Raw genomic sequence first — 15,901 nt, 5'->3', positions numbered from 1 at the left:
CTGGCATATGTATACACTTGCTCTCTGCTATGTTTATACTTAAATGGAAGCCTTTTCTGAGGGGAAAGGGACTCACTCTCACTCTCAAGCGCCCCGCGGGCTGGCAGTCTGCCAAAAGGCCACACAGGAAGTAGGGCGGAGCCTGTGGTGGTTTTGCGCCTCTGCTACCGTCTTCTTTCCCCAGGCGAAGTAATTCAAGGACAGTCCTAAGGTCCCAAGGCAGCAGACACAGGTCCCAACCTCTCCCACACCGGAAGGCCCGCCTCCTGGGCCCCGCCCCACGGCTCCCCTCCGCCCCGCCCACCCTCCCTTGGCCAATCAGCCGAGCGCTCGCGCAGACCCGACTGTGAAGAAGTTCCGCGCAAGATGGCTGCTGGGTGTCGGCGTGTGAAGGTAGAGCGGTGTTCGTCCCTGCAGCCTCCCCGGCTGGGACGTCGCGGCCGTGCCACTCAGGGGAAAAAAGCGCCGCTGGGAGGAAGGGTGATGCTCATCTAGGCATGGTAGTGTGGCGATTGGGCTCGGGAGGTGAAGGTCAACACGCGGATGCACGCATGGTCCCATCGGTGAGGGGAGGAGGCACACTTAGGTCATACCGCAGGGGTGACTAGAAGCGTGAAGGAGCACTTGGAAGGGTGGGAGTGGTCCGGACAGTGAAGCAGCTAACCGTGTCCATCTTCGCAGGGCTTGGTAGCGCTGATAACCGGAGGAGCCTCGGGCCTAGGTCTGGCCACAGCGGAGCGACTGGTGAGGCAGGGGGCGGCTGCTGTACTTCTGGACCTGCCCAGCTCGGATGGGGAGGCCCAAGCCAAGAAGTTAGGGAGCAGCTGCACCTTCGCCCCCGCCGACGTAAGTGGAGCCACCTCCCCTCTTCCTGCGTTGTTTGAGGTGCCGAACACCGGCCAGGGAACCCGTGGGCCCCCCTGGCATAAGGTTGCCGTTTGTGTGGGTTGTGGACCCATGTCCTTGTCCCTTTCTGCCTGAGTCTCCAAGCAGTGGGGGCACCTGTGGTAGGAATATCTAAAACCGGGATTCACAAGAATGGGGGGTGAGAATGGGACATATCAGAATCACCTGGAGGGGGTTCCTGTAGTTTGAACGTGCATATCCTGTTCTGTAATTTTATATTTAAATTCTTTTCATGAAACCAACTGCAGAAAGTAAGCTTGATGAAATAATCTTAGCAGGTAGGGATAGAAAAAAGGTAGTTTATTTTTATGTCAGTAATTCTCGAAACAGGGTTGTGTTTGTGTTCTGATCCACGGTAGTGCAGAATTTCCAGGGTTGTAGGAATTCATCAATAGAGCCTGTGGATTTGAAGAAGATTTTGAAACACTGCCCTAGAGGACCTAACCTTTTCACCTTAAGTTTCACCACAACCCTTTTGGCCTGTCTCTTGTTTAAGCTTCTCCTCTCACCCTAATTTTGGGCCAACTTCACCCTCCCCCCAGGTTCAGCAGTGAGAGAGAGTCTGTGCTGGGAGTTGAAATATCTTCAACCTTTCTCCCTTTGAAGGTGACCTCAGAGAAGGACGTGCAAGCAGCCCTGGCTCGAGCAATAGAAAAGTTTGGCCATGTGGATGTGGCAGTCAACTGTGCGGGCATTGCAGTGGCTAACAAGACATACAATCTAAAGAAGAGGAAGGCCCATTCCTTGGAGGACTTCCAGCAAGTTCTCAATGTCAGGCCTTGGGAGTTCTCTAGGGGTTGGAGTTAAGAGGGTTTGGCTGTGGGAGCCCCTACAAGATTTGAGGGGTCAGAAGGTTGCCTCTGTCTCAGGTCTTACCCCATGTTTCTCCAGGTGAATCTTACAGGGACGTTCAATGTGATTCGCCTGGTGGCTGGCGAGATGGGCCAGAATGAACGAGACCAGGGAGGCCAACGTGGGGTCATCATCAACACTGCCAGTGTGGCTGCCTTTGAGGGTCAGGTGTGTGAGCAGGGGCAAGGCTTATGCCCCCTCAATGACTTATTTGCACCTCCCCCATCTTTGATCCATTCCTTTTCCAGGTTGGACAAGCTGCATACTCTGCTTCCAAAGGAGGCATAGTGGGCATGACACTGCCCATTGCTCGAGATCTGGCTCCCATGGGCATCCGAGTGATGACCATTGCTCCAGGTAGACATACCCCTCCCTGCCACACCTGGTATTGTGTGGGATCCATGGGCAATTGAGATGGCAAATCAGCCTATGCAACAGCAGCCTTCTGTGTCTGGGCCCTAGGGAAGCATCATGAAGCAGGGCTCAGGTAAAGAACCAGTTAAAAGGAAAGCAGGGATGGGTCTCCGACTCTGGCTTTCTTTTCTAGGCCTGTTTGGCACCCCACTGCTGAATATCCTCCCAGATAAGGTTCGTAACTTCTTGGCCAGCCAGGTGCCTTTTCCCAGCCGACTGGGTGACCCTGCTGAGTATGCTCATCTGGTACAGGCCATCATCGAGAACCCATTCCTCAATGGAGAGGTCATTCGGCTGGATGGGGCCATCCGCATGCAGCTCTGAAGGGAGATGACTGAGTACACATCCGCGTCTGCCCTGCCATCTCCCGGGGTTCTAATCATTAGCTTGGAAGGAACCCCAGTAGCCATATTGTACCTCTGCCCAGCAGTCACCCTCTATGTCTAGTAAAGTCTATATTTTTTTATAAAAAGTCGCAGTGCTGTGTGCTGGGGGTACTGGTATGGGGAAGAAAGGTGAATGGGTGAAGGGTCTGACAAGGTGGATGCTCAGAATCTTGGGGTGGAGCAGGAGAGGCCGAACCTCACACCTTTGCATCTTCTTACAACACATAGCCTTGATTTCAGTAAGTTTATTATCTAGGACAGATTGTGGGGGTACTGGATCACTTCCCTCCTACTGGGAAATTGATGGGGCTGAAGGTATGCAGCATTTTCCTCTTGATTGTAAGCTTGATGGAAAGAAGGGGGAGTGGACCATGCTGAGCTCAACGGCTGCTGGTGTTGAACGGTAGGCGATACTGAGTTGTAGGTTCATTGGTGTAGATTATTGAATTCAAATAATTTTGGCTGTAAAGGAAATCCAGAGGCCTCAGCCAATGTGCTTTCCCTCTCTCCCTGATCCTTGCCATCCCTCCACACCCTCCCTTGGCATTCATCCCCACCACCACCCTCCAGAACTCACTGGGCCTTCTGCTCCTTAGCCAGCTGCTGGTTGAAGGAACCAAGCCCCCTCCGAAATTCAGCACAGAGTTCCCTCTCCTGCTGCTCCAGCTCCAGGGCCGCCTGTGCTGAGCGAATGGTCTGGCTTTCCCATTCGGCATCCAGTGCTTGTTCAGCCTGGCGCTGTGCCTCTTTTTCACGGTGCTGTGCCTCTTGGACTTTCCTGATGGCGGCTCGCTGTTCTGTAGTCATGCCCTTCCAGCAATAGGGTGGGAGTCGATGGGGTGCTAGAGGGCGTTGGGCAACCTGGGCGTTCTCGGTTAGTAGATCACTTGTGATCTGGTTCTGGATCTCCATGAGATTGGCCTCCTGAGTGCGCTGATGCTCAAGGCGCTTTGGCTCAGCCTGTTCAGCTGCCTGGTAGGTTCCCCGAACATAAGCATTTGGGTGCCTGACCTCAGAATTCTGAGTCATGAGGGTTGGGGGCAACCCTACCCCTCTTGATCTCAGAGAGAGGCCACTGCATGGCCTTTTGTGACCCTTGAGGTTGGGAAGGAGTGGAATGGGCAAGGAACTTTCCTGCCCTCAGGAAGCCCTTAGACTGGGAGGCTGGGATGGGGAGACAGTGCTCTGTTCTCAAGTCTTCCTAAGTGTGGAGGTGGGGAAGAGGCATCTTTTGCTCTAAGGGAGCCCCTCAGGTGAAGGGAAGGAGTCCTCAGGTGGATGAAAAAGAGGTTATGAGGGGAAGGGTGTGGTTAAGGTTCCCCAGGACTTTGTTCAGGGGTTTGGGGGGAAGGGGATACACTGGATGGTTCAGGCCGTACCTGGGCTTTGTTGGCATTGGCCATGGCAGACATCATGGCGATGCGACAGGATTCCTCCAGCTTGGCCAGGTGGGTGGCCCGCATGTCCATGGCTAGGCGCAGCTGGTCACTGAGCATATCTATACAAAGAAATACGGCCTGGGCATTCCACTGTTCTGCTCCATTTCTGGTTCACTTATTTGGCCATTTGTTCAACAAGTTTGGCATATGGGTCTGTATGTGTAGGGGGTGGGTAGAGTCTGAGTTGTAGGGATGTGGAAGGGGCTCCTCTCTGAGGCTATGGAAAACCAAAGTGGCAGCAATGATTTTTTCTCACATTTCTAACTGAAAGATATCTCATGAACCTTCACCCCAATGCCACTTCTGTTGCCTCTGACCCGTGTGACCTTAGATAAATCATTTCATCTCTTGTGAGCCTGTGTCCTTATTAGTTGGGCTCTAAGGACACCACTTGATCACATCCTGTCCTTAGAGAGCTCCCAGTCTAGTGGAGGAACAGATCAAACATAGATAATCAGTAGGTGCTCAGTAAATACTTGTCAATGAATGAAGGAGATCAAGAAATAGCATGATATGTATCTTAAGGTGCAGGTGGTCTGCTGTTGTTGGAGCATAAAATTCAAGTGGCTAGACAGCGCTGCAGGGGCCAGACCAAGGGCCAGAAACTTGAGCCTCAAGGTGAGGGGGAAACATGGAAAGATTTTAAGCAAAAAGGTGACATGTTGGATTCACATTTTAAAAAGCTCCTTCTGGTGGCCAGTTTGGAGGACGGTCAGGCTGGGGGAAGACAGGGGAGGTACAAAAGCTACCTTGGAGGTTATTGCAGTAGTCCAATTGAGACGGTTCAAACTAGGCCACTGATACGATGGAGGGGAATTACATAGGAGGTTACATCAGTAGCACTTGTTGGATTGGATGAGAGAGTAAGAAAGTGGGAAGACTCAGGGATGCTTCCCAGAATTCTGGCTGGAATTGACCAGATGGATTGTGTGGCCACCGTAAGAAGTAGAGAATATAGAATGACGAACAGGTTTAGAGGGCAGTGATGAGTTCTGTTTAGGACATGTTGAATTGGAGGTGTCAGCAGGCATCTGGATGTTTGATTCTGCAGGAGACAGTGCTCAGCACAGAGGTGGTGGCATGGTTGGTGCACGCAAAATGAGGGCTGAAGGCACCTGAAGTGCATACGTAGGGTAGAGAGAGCAGTGTGCCAGGGACAGTCTCGGGAAGGAAGGATCAGAGGGAAAAGGAGCTCACGAAGGGCAGACAGAGAAGGAATGGTCAGAGGCCTACAGGCAGAATGTGGTGTCATGGGAGCCAAGGAAATAAAGAGTTTCAAGAAGGAAGATGTGATCAGAGTCAAATTCAGCAAGAAAGGTCTGGTCAAGGAAGAAAGACTAAAATGAGCATTTTGTGCCTGATGACATGAAGAACATTGATGATTTTAGGAAGAGTAGTTTCAGTGAAGTCGTGTGGGTAGAAAATGAGATCTATGGCTATAAATGAAAGCAGATGTCTCACAGCATCCAGAGGAATCATAGGTTTGAGGGAGGCTTTTGTCTTTTAGGAAGGGTTAGCCTTAAGCATGTTCACAGAAGGGGCCAATAGAAGAGGAAATGTTGAAAACACAGGGAGAGGATACCTGAAGGGTCACCGTCCAAGGGGAGGCAGAGAAGAAAGGGGTCAAGAGCATAGGCTGAAGGCTTGGCTTTGAAGAGGCACAGGGATACTGACTTTAGAGACTGAAGGACAGGAGAAAAAGAGGGCTTAAAGGAGTATTGTTTCCTTTCAATCTTCAAACAACCTAGAGCGGAAAGCCCCATTTTTCAGATGAGAAAACTGAGAGGCCCACAAAGATAAAGTATACTGCTCAAGATGACATAGCCAGGAAGCAGTAGGTTGAGAGATGAATCTAGGTCTCTCAGTACACTGCCCAAGATGACATAGCCAGGAAGCAGTAGGTCGAGAGATGAATCTAGGTCTCTCAGTACATGCTTCTTCCATTACTCTCCAGGGAAACTTCAAGTGTTCTGCTGTCCCTGTTGCATCACTCTGTCTTCAAGTATATAAGCCTGCTGCAGGCCCCATGGTTCCACAGAAACTGCTCTGAAAAAATTACCAAATACTCCTCATTTCCAAATCCGATCGACAGGTTTCTGTTCCCTCTGATTGGACTTTTCCAGGGCATTTTACTGTACCTGACCACTCCCGCTTTGAAACTTCCTTCCTTGGCTTCTGAGTCCCTGCTTTCTCCTCGTGTCTGAGAGAAGGCAAACATGGCATAGGGGTCAAGAGCATGGGTTCTGCAGCCAGCCTGCTTGAGTTTACTTCTGTCTCTCTTGCCCGACTAGCAGCTATATGACTTTAGGCAAGTTATTTAACATCTACCTCTGTTCTTCAATTTCCTCACTTGAAAATGCTTGTACTCTCCTCGTAGGGCTGTTGTGAGGCTTAAATGAGTTAATACAATGTAGAGCACTTAGAACTGTGTCTGGTACACAATAAGTGCTCAATAAAGATTAGCTGTGTTGTTATTTTGAGTCTCTTCTTCCTATTTCCGTGATCCCATCTGTCTTTATTATGGCTTCCTCTTCTTCAACTCATTCATTCACTCAAGATACACTACTGTGTGCCAGGCACCTTGTGAGTCACCGGAGTTATGGTGATTAATAAGATAGCCCTGGTCTTTGTCCTCAGAGTGTACCATTTGCTTACCCTATCTCCAGGCTCCCCACTTAGCATCCTGCCCTTTTACCCCTCTATACTGATGGCTCTTAGATCTCTCCCTCCTGCCCAGACTGCTCCTGGAACTTCGGGGTCATGTAGCTACATGCCTGCCTGCAAGCCACCTCCTCTTAGTTGGGATAGTCTTCTACCTGGTCTCTCTGCCTCTAGTCTTCCCTCTCTACTCCAGTGTCCACATTGGCTGACAGTTATCTGTCATGTGACTCCAATGCTCAAAGCCCTCTTCTGTCTCTTTCCTCGCTCAAAGTAAAAGCCAGTGTCCTCCTCACCATGGCCCACAGGGTCTACCCCAGCACTTGTCTGATTTCACTTCCTACCACTCTCTTCTTACTGTCTTCTTCAACCACTCTGGCCCAATTGCTGTTTCTCAAGAATTTCCAGGCATGCTCAGGGTCATCGCACTAGCTACTTCCTCTGCCAGGACAACTCTTTCTTCAGATATTTGTATGGCTCACCCCTTCATCTTCAGCTGTGTATTTAAATGTTACCTCAGTGAGATTCTCATTATTTAAAATTGTAGATGTGCACCCCTTCCAAAAGTCCCCTTCTGTGCTTTGTTTTTCTCCCTGGCAATTCTCACCATCTTATATATTATGTATTTCATGATTTTATCTTGTTTATCATCTGTCTGCCCCCATTAGCACATAAATTCCACGAGAGGCATGATATTTCTGTTTCACCATGCCAGGCACAAAGTAGGCAGCTTAATGTTTGCTGAATATTGAAGTGGTCCTGTTACTCCCGTCTTAAAACCATTAAGTGGTTACCCACTGCCTACATAATAAAGTCAAAATCCCTTACCTTGGTATAGAAGGTTCCCAGCCATTTTCTGTTCCTCCAACTAACTGTCACCGTTGGGCTGCACTGACACTAAATTGTTTACAAATCCTAAACACCCAGACCTTTTACGGCCCTGGTGCTCTTGCTTCTGCTGCCCCCCTCTGCCTAGAGTGGCCCTTTTCTGTTCTCTCCTCCCACCCTGGCAAAATTTTACACAAAGTCCCAAACCCAGTTCCTGACAACCTGTGTCACCCCCTACGTTGCCTCCCTCTTCTCGTGAGAAGTAGCCAATCTCATGTTCATGTCCCTTCCATGTCCTATATACCCTTCTGTCAAAGTCCCTGTCATAGTACCTAACATAGTACCAAAGCATAAATGTTTGCTGATGGATGACGCAGGTATGTATCTTTTCCTCTTAATCAAACTGTGGTTTTCTGGAAGGCATGGCTCGGTGAGCTCCTGGAGGGCCAGGACCCTGTCTTGTTTACTGTGTTCTTCAATTGTTCATCTAACAATAATATTTTTGAGGTCCTGGCACTGTGGCAAACACAGTACTAGGCAATTGGGATATGGGGTGGAAATGATAGATGTGCTTCATGTTCAGTGAACTGACACTTTGGGTAAAAGACAGTTACAACCGTGATAAATAGTGCAACAGAACAGGGTGCCTTGAAAGGTGAGCCGTGTGAGTAGATAAGACATGGTCCTAATGGGAGAGAAGGATGTGGCCACAGATAATATAATCGTAGCTACTAGTTATTGAGTGTTGATGCTTGTTCTTTACATACAGTATCTCATTTCATTCTCACAAGAATTTTATGTGGTTTGGATGATTACCTTCATTTTAATGATGAGAAAACTAAAGCACAGAGAGGAAATGAATTTGCTCAAACCAGCTATTGCGTGGCAGAGCCATTAGGTGTGTCTGCAGCGTGTTGCCTGCAGGTAATGGAATGCCAGGCAAATTGGGGAACAATGACCACACTGTCAGTTACTTACGGAAGTCAGAGAGGTTGGGGTCTGCACAGTCTAACCTTTCAGCATCAGCCCCGTGAGGAACTGGACCTCCCAACTGAACTGTGGTCTCCTGGGTGCTGTACTTGGCTCAGGACAACTCCCTGCCAGGCCTCAGGTTCTCTGAGTCTGGAGGGCCCAGCTGCTTACCTGAACACTTTTCCTCAGCCCTGGCTTGCTGTTGCTCATGCAGCTGCCTTTCCAGGTTGTATCTCAACTGGTCCTGCTGCATTCTCAGGCATGTGGTCCTGTCCAGGTCCTCCCCAGAGAAGCACTGCAGGCTGGCTGGGCCACAGTGGGGATCGTTGTCATTGAGGCGAGCTGGAAACTCCTTCCAGAGTTGGTCTGGATCCCAGAGGTCAAATTCACGTCTGTTCTTAAGTTGCTGCTTCTGCTTCCGAAATTCCTGGACTTTCTTAGCTAGTCGACGTGTGCGTTCTGCCTGTTCCTTCTCGAGCATCTGGGCTACCAAATCATACTGCACCTGGCTGGTACCTGGGGATTGTGGGCACAGACATGGAGAAGGTACCATGGGAGGGAAGGAGCCCACCCAGCATGGCCTTTGCTCCCCAAGGCCCATCCGATTTGCTCCACCACCACAGGTCCTCAGGGCCCACGCAGGGCCAGAACTACCCTACCTCAGCCCCCTCAGGCCCTTCCTTTACCTCCCCTGCCTGGCCCCTGGCCTTGGGCTTTTACCATAAGCTGCCTCCCTGCTCCTCTCGGTTGCTTCCCGAAGTTTTCGATCTTCCACCTGGCTGTTCAGTGCTTCAGCATCCACCTGATCCCAAAGAAATGAGTTAAGTCAGGGCAGGGACTCAGCAAGGGGGTTTAGGTGCTTTATTAGACACTGCTTGTAATTGTTTTTATTTTGAAATAATTTCAAACTTACAGTACAGTTGCAAAAATAATACAAAATCTGCAGAGAACTCCAACATACCCCTACCCCTCCAGATACCTAGATCTACCAATTTTAACATTTTGCCACATTTACCCTATCATTCTATCTATCCATCTATCATCTCTCTATCATCATATATCCTGAAAATGTGCTTTTAGCCTTTTCTCGTCGATTATTAGATCCTCTCCAGGGTCATGTGTTGCATTTAATTGTTATTGTCTGTTTAGTTGCTCTTTTCTGTTTTTAAATTGTGGAAAGATGTATACAACATAATCTTTCCCATCTCAACCTAAACTGGTTATAATTTATCTGCTTCATAATTCTTCTGTAGATCTTCAGTACTTACTGGATAAAGTCGCAACACCTGAGCATAGCTTTTAAGTCCCTCAATGATCTAGCCCTCCTTCTTCAGCCTAATGTCTTAGTGTGCTCTTCCTCTATCCCACCCTAACACTAACTGACCTTAGGAGCTGTGCTTACTATTCCCTGCATATCTTAGGCTGTTTTGAACCTATAGGACTTTGCTTAAACTGCTCTCTCCACTAGGAACACTCTTTCCTCCCTTATTTACCTGAAATCCTGTTCATCCTTTAAGGCCAGCTCAGGCTTTACCTTCCTGACCCCTCATGCTGGTGCCACTGCCACAGAATCTAGGACCCACTGTCCACATTACATTGACGTTTGTCTACATATATTATCTCCTCCATTAGTCTGTGAGCCCTTTAAGGGCGATGACTGGGCCTTGCTCATCTTTGTATCCTCACTGCCCAACACAGTGGTTGGGGCACAGAGCAGGCCCTGAGGAAATATTTGCCAACTGGATCTGAGTTAGATCACTCAACTCTCAGCCAACTGCTTCCTCCTGTCAGGTGCTATGTTCAGGTTTTCAGAGCTGCCACCGTTATGTTAATCATCACCTCAACACTTCCTTTTCTTAGCCTTATTTTACAGAGGACAGGCCTTGAGCTCAGAGATAATAGGTGACTTATCCAAAGTCATACATCTAGTAACAGCAAATCTGGCCCTTAATCACACATATGGTATCTTGTCCAGAATACCATGTAGCACCTCCTCTATCCACTAACCCAGCAATCGCTTTTTTCCTTAAACTATCAATATTTTCTATTTATATTTTGATTATAATTCATTTAAATCATTTCAAAATAATAGAAACTGGAATTCAGTTTATGAAGAGTTAGTGTCCTTCCCATCCCCATCCCTCAGTCTGGTTAACCGTTTCTTATATAGTCGACCAGAGGTAGTTTAGGCATATACGATACTAAATATTCTTTTTCTTTCTTTTTTTTTAAAAAAAAAAAAAACTTTTTATTGCAGTGGCATATATACAACTCAAAACCAAATATTCTTTAGACCTCTTTTGTCTCCATGTTGCCTCTCTCTCGAGAACCAGGGCATATGGCCCAGAGCTGACCCAAGAAGAGTTAGCTGTCACCAGTTCCCCTTCCCCATTTTCTTTCCCTGTATACCTACCCCCCTTCTCAGGCCCTTCCCAGGCCTGTCCGGAGGGCGTCTTCTCCCCTCCCCTTCCTTTCCAGCCCCAGGGCCCGCATAAATCAGGAATAGGGTATAATTGGCCCTGCTATGTTCCTCTCCAGGTGCAAGTGAGGGATGGCCCATGGTCCTAAGAAATCGCCACCGCTGCTCACTCACCCCCATGACTCGGTTCCGCACATTGAAGAATCGGCTCTGCTGTTCCTTTTCTCGATTTCTTTTAGATTCAATGACTGCTGCCTCCTTGGAATCTGATGACAGGTTTACCTTAAACATCCTGAGCAAGGGTGAGATGGATGGCCAGTCAGTGTTGACCATCATCCTTGACTGTGTCCCCCTTTCTTTCTCCCACAATATCCCACCAGTTATTGATTCCTACTGATTTTACTTCCTAATGTATTTCATATGTGTGTCCTCCATCTCTGCTGTCACCACCCTAATTCAAGCCTCACAAATCTATTGCCAGACTGTTGTCCCCAGGAGCCTCACTGGCCTCCCTTGCTCCAGTGTTGTACTCTCTAGTTCTTTCTCTGCATTGACTACCATAGTGATCTTTCTGAAGCAAATGTGACCATAGCATTCCTCAGCTTAAGACCTTGTACCTATTGCCTACAAGATAAAGTCCCAACAGCTTTGCCTTCTTTATAAGGGTCTTCATGATCTGACCGCTGCTCACCTTTCTAACCTCAAAGTCATTTACAATACGGCCCCATTTCTCATTATGCTCCACTCAGTTTTCCCCACCTCAGTAAAAGGCACCATGATTCACTAGGTTGGTCAAGTCAGAAACTCAGGAGGGATTTTTTGATACTGCTTTCCCTCACTCCCTCTTCTTTCAAAATATAATATCAAAGCACTTGGTGCCAATGTCTGTCTGGTGCAAGCCAGCATTATTGCCTTTACTGGATTACTGCGACAGTTTCCATAATGATTTTCCAGCTTCCTCTGTTGTCTCCTGTAGCCCACTAATCACACAGAAACCAGAATCAGCTTTCCTTTCTGAAATAAATTTCTCCTCTTATTTAATTTTATTACTCTCTAGTCAAATGAAAGGCCAGTGTGCCTAAATTTTCCCATGTTCCATCTTATTTGGGGAAGTCCACTTTCGGCATGTGGGCCAGCTAAAGTAAAAAAACTTTGAAACATAAATCCAGTTGTGTCTCTCACCTGCTTAAAATCCTCCAATTCCTTCCCACTGCACTGAGAATCAGATCCCAACTGCTTCCCCTGGGCTCTCAAAATCTGGTTCCTGCACACCTCCAGTTAGTCTCATACCACTGTCTTCCCTGCTCACAGTTCTCTAGGTACACTGGCTTCCTATCAAGTTTTCCAACACAACAATTGTTCCCCCTTCTGGGCCTTTGTTCATTGTGTTCCTCTGGAACACCATTCCTCAACTCCTCCTATAGATAGTTTCTGCTCATTGTTTCACCACTTTGTAACTGTGTAATACTTGATACATATGACAGAGTAGATATAACCCATATGTAAATTAGGAAGCATGTTAAAATAGAGACCTATGAACCAACTCCCCGACTTAAGAAAAGGAACATTATTGGTAGCATTGAGGTGTCCCGTATCTCTTCTCCCTCATTCTTACCCCAATCCAAACGATGTTACCATTCCCTTACTATGATTTATATATATATACTTTGTGTGTGCGTATGTATGCTTCTCTGTACAGTATTTTTTTGAGTGTTCTTGTTTTTGATCTTTAGAAATGATGTTGTATTCTTCTGCATCTTGCTTTTTTCACTCAGCCTTCATTCTATCATTTAACAAATATCTGTGGAAAGCCTTCTAATGATCAGGCACTCCTTTAAGCATACAGGAAACATCAAGGAATAAGACAAAAGTCCCAGCCTTTCTGGAAGTTACTTTCTAGTGGGGGCTGACAGAGAAGTGTAGTAAAACATAGTGTATACATTAGTTTGTAAGACAATAAGTGCTATGGGAAAAAATATAGAAGAGGATGAAGGGGATTGGAAGTGCCCAGGAAATGTTGCAGTATTGCAATTTTAAATATGGAAGTCAGGGGAGGTGTAATTGAGAAGGTAATATTTGAGCAAATACCTGAATTAGGTGAGGGGATTAGCTACATAGATATCTGAGGAGAGAGCATTCGAGACAGAGGTAACAAGTGCAAAGGCCTTCAGGTGTAAGCAAGAGAGGCACATGTTCAAGGGAACAGCAAGGAGGCAGGTGTGGCTCGAGTGGGTGAAGGAGAGATAGGTACGAAATAGAAAGAAAATGGGCAGCTACATCATGTATTGCTTTGTAGGTCATTGTAAAGGCTTTAGCTTTTACTCTGAGGGAAATGGTCAGGGTTTTGAACAGTGTAGTGATGAGTTCTGGTTTTGATTTTTAAAGGTTTACTTTGGCAGCTTTGTTGAGAATAGACTGAGGGGAGGGGAAACAGGAAGACCAGTCAGGAGGTTATTGTAGTAAATCAAGTAAGAGATGATGGTGATTTAGACCAGGTCAGCAGCAGCAGAGATGGCAGGGAAAGGTCAGATTCCAGATATATTTGAAGGCAGAGTCAACTGGACTTTCTTACGGATTGGATGTGAGGTGTGAGAAAGAGAAAGAGATCAAGAATGATTTCAAGGATTTGGGTCTGAGCAATCAAGAGGGATGGAGTTGTTATCAAGTGAACAGTCTGTGTAGGTGGAACACACATGCTGAGCGGGGAGGATCGAGAGATCTGTTTAGGACATGTTGAGTTTGAGAGGTGGAAATGTTTAGAGTTCAGGAGAGAGGTATGAGCTGAGAATATGAATCTGGGAATTAATGACATACAAGTGGTTTGGTAAATTTTATTATCGTTCAAAAATATTTGCTGCTCCTCACTACGGAAGGATTATAGATCCCTACCTCATTTCCATCAGGGTTAGCCACATGATTTGCTTTGCTTTATGCAATGTGGGGATAATTGACCTGTGCCACTCTCAAGCAGACCTAAGAGCCATTATGTGATCTGCCATTTTTTCTCTTTACTTTCTGCTATGAGACTGTCCCAGGCAAGGGCTCTTCTTCAGCCTGTGTCCTGGATAGATGACATAGAGCAAGAGATGCAGCCAACCCACAAGGGACAAGAAGCATGAGTGAGAAACAGACCTTTGTTTGGGGGGCTGTTTCTTATACCAGTGTAATTTTGCCTATCCTGACTGAAACAAAAGAATTTAAAGCTATGAAACTGTATGAAATCTCTAAGGGAGTGAGGGTAGATAGATAAGGTTGCCCCAGGATATTAGGAAGTGACAGGAGGGGAGACAGGGAGAGGAGGAGCCAACACAGGAGGCTAAGAAGGAGTAGCCAGTAAGGGAGAAGAAAACCTAGGAGAGTGTGGCCTCTTAGAAGCTAAGTGAAGAAAGTGCTTTTAGGAGGAGAGAGTGAACAACTGATGATGGGTTAAGCAAAATGAGGCCTGAGAACACAGTGATTTAGTAACATCAGTGTCACTGATGACCTTGACAAGAAGAATTTTGGTGGAGTTGTGGAGACGAAAGCCTGATTTAAGTAGGTTCAAGTGAGACTAGTACTCTGAAGAACAAACAATCCAGTTTATTAAAAAAAAATTACAAGAGAAAAAGAGAGAAGAATTTTTAGATTAAAAGAGACACATACAGGTAGGAGAGTTTCTCTAGCATATATCTAGGAGTTGAAGTACAGGATCGTAGGGTAGATGTGTATTTAACTTTACAAGGTAATGCCAAATTGCCAACACTTATTACAGACTTTCTTCTCCAAATTTGTGGCTTATCTTTTCACTTTATTATTATTTTATAATTTTTGTGGTAACAATGCATACAAAGGAATATGGTTAACACACACGCAAGTTATGAAGCACAACAATAAAATGGACGTTATGAAGCACAACAATAAAATGGACACCTGTGAACTCTCCCCAGAACCCAGAAAACAGAACATTATCAATACTTCTAGGGCACTTACCCATCTTTTCACTTTCCTTATAGTGTATTTTGATGAATTTGAATGTAGTCAATTTTACCACTCTTTCCCTTTAAGCTTAGCAGTTTTTATTTACAAAATCCCTCCCTACCCTGAGGAAGGAAGGTAAGGGGGAGGGCGTCGAGGGAGAAGGGGACAAAGCAGAGAGGGAAGAAGGAGGCAACCAAGGGATGGGGCAGAGAAGGGAATGGAGCAGAGGGAAAGGGAAGGGGCAGACATGACGGGAGGGGGAGAAGGAGAAAGGAAGAAGGATGCAGGGGGGAAGCGTTGACTTAGGGATACTGACTTCCGGAGGTACACACAAAATACCTTTCTCAGCCAGGAGTCCCTGTTTTGAAGCTTTCAGGTTGGATGTGGGTTCAAGTACTCAAGGGGCTTAGGTCTAAATCTGTTCTTGGAAAAGCCTTCCCCAGTCCGTATCTCTGTCGTCCCGAGTCCCCCCAACCCCCTTCACCCCATCTCCCTTCACACACCCCCAGTTCCCCGGCGTACGCGCCCCACCCTAGGCAAGGTCTGTGCTCACCTAATACGCAATCGTCCCGCCCACTCCTCCTGGTTCGGCCCTCCCCTCCCCGGGATCCTTCCAATTCCCGACACTGTCCTTGTTTGAGCCTTTCTGTAGGCCAGGCTAAAGGTAGAGTCCAGCTCCCACCTTACTCTTGTCCTGCGGAGCCTAACCCTGCTGTTGAGTTTTGACTCTTCTCGGCAAGCGTGGGCTCCTGGCCCGCCTGCCTCCTCGGATCCCAAACGCCGCTCTGAATCCTCTCGGTACCGCCAGCTCTATGACTTATTCCGCTGTGGCAGCGGTTTTTGTTGCCACCGCAACAATAAAGGGGGCGGGGCCCAACCGCCGGCCGTAAGCTCGCGCCCTGGCAACGGATCAACAAAACCTCCCCACCAGACCAAAGGCCCCGCCCTCTATTCACGCTTGCCACGGAAGCAGGAAATCCCGTTTTGCTTGGACTTTTTCTCGCGAGGTTTGTTGTTCGCCCGGCCTGCACTGCGGTGTTTCGCGTGCGGGTTACTCCAGTTCCTCGGTG

The 15,901-nt window shown here is 47.5% G+C and overlaps 2 protein-coding genes across 2 annotated transcripts; one reads left to right on the top strand and one right to left on the bottom strand.

The window, feature by feature from the left end:
* Positions 1-347: 347 nt before the first annotated feature.
* Positions 348-2,641, top strand: HSD17B10 (hydroxysteroid 17-beta dehydrogenase 10). The gene is made up of 6 exons (XM_037823776.1): positions 348-393; positions 682-846; positions 1,513-1,677; positions 1,798-1,926; positions 2,007-2,115; positions 2,306-2,641. The coding sequence occupies exons 1-6, from the start codon at positions 367-369 to the stop codon at positions 2,494-2,496; spliced, it is 786 nt and encodes a 261-aa protein (XP_037679704.1). The 5' UTR covers positions 348-366; the 3' UTR covers positions 2,497-2,641.
* A 147-nt stretch (positions 2,642-2,788) lies between these two features.
* Positions 2,789-15,764, bottom strand: RIBC1 (RIB43A domain with coiled-coils 1). The gene is made up of 7 exons (XM_037823765.1): positions 15,514-15,764; positions 11,049-11,166; positions 9,176-9,257; positions 8,627-8,971; positions 3,938-4,056; positions 3,136-3,530; positions 2,789-3,020 (listed from the first exon to the last, which is right to left on the bottom strand). Exons 2-7 carry the CDS (start codon positions 11,163-11,165, stop codon positions 2,939-2,941), a joined length of 1,140 nt encoding a protein of 379 aa, XP_037679693.1. The 5' UTR covers position 11,166; positions 15,514-15,764; the 3' UTR covers positions 2,789-2,938.
* Between the last annotated feature and the right edge of the window lie 137 nt (positions 15,765-15,901).

This window comes from Choloepus didactylus, assembly GCF_015220235.1.
Source record: "Choloepus didactylus isolate mChoDid1 chromosome 24 unlocalized genomic scaffold, mChoDid1.pri SUPER_24_unloc2, whole genome shotgun sequence".
Classification (NCBI taxonomy): Eukaryota; Metazoa; Chordata; class Mammalia; order Pilosa; family Megalonychidae; genus Choloepus; species Choloepus didactylus.
This window is presented reverse-complemented; position numbering and strand designations above follow the sequence as displayed.

What these genes read in the sequence shown, in the direction of transcription:
- RIBC1 (XM_037823765.1), bottom strand. Translation starts at nt 11,165, where the DNA reads ATGTTTAAGGTAAACCTGTCATCAGATTCCAAGGAGGCAGCAGTCATT. An exon ending in GAGCAGGGAGGCAGCTTATG is followed by an intron (nt 8,972 to 9,175) that starts GTAAAAGCCCAA and finishes CACAATCCCCAG; the next exon opens with GTACCAGCCAGGTGCAGTAT. An exon ending in GCTAAGGAGCAGAAGGCCCA is followed by an intron (nt 3,021 to 3,135) that starts GTGAGTTCTGGA and finishes TTTCCTTTACAG; the next exon opens with CCAAAATTATTTGAATTCAA.
- HSD17B10 (XM_037823776.1), top strand. Translation starts at nt 367, where the DNA reads ATGGCTGCTGGGTGTCGGCGTGTGAAG. An exon ending in TGGCTGCCTTTGAGGGTCAG is followed by an intron (nt 1,927 to 2,006) that starts GTGTGTGAGCAG and finishes TTCCTTTTCCAG; the next exon opens with GTTGGACAAGCTGCATACTC. An exon ending in AGTGATGACCATTGCTCCAG is followed by an intron (nt 2,116 to 2,305) that starts GTAGACATACCC and finishes TTTCTTTTCTAG; the next exon opens with GCCTGTTTGGCACCCCACTG.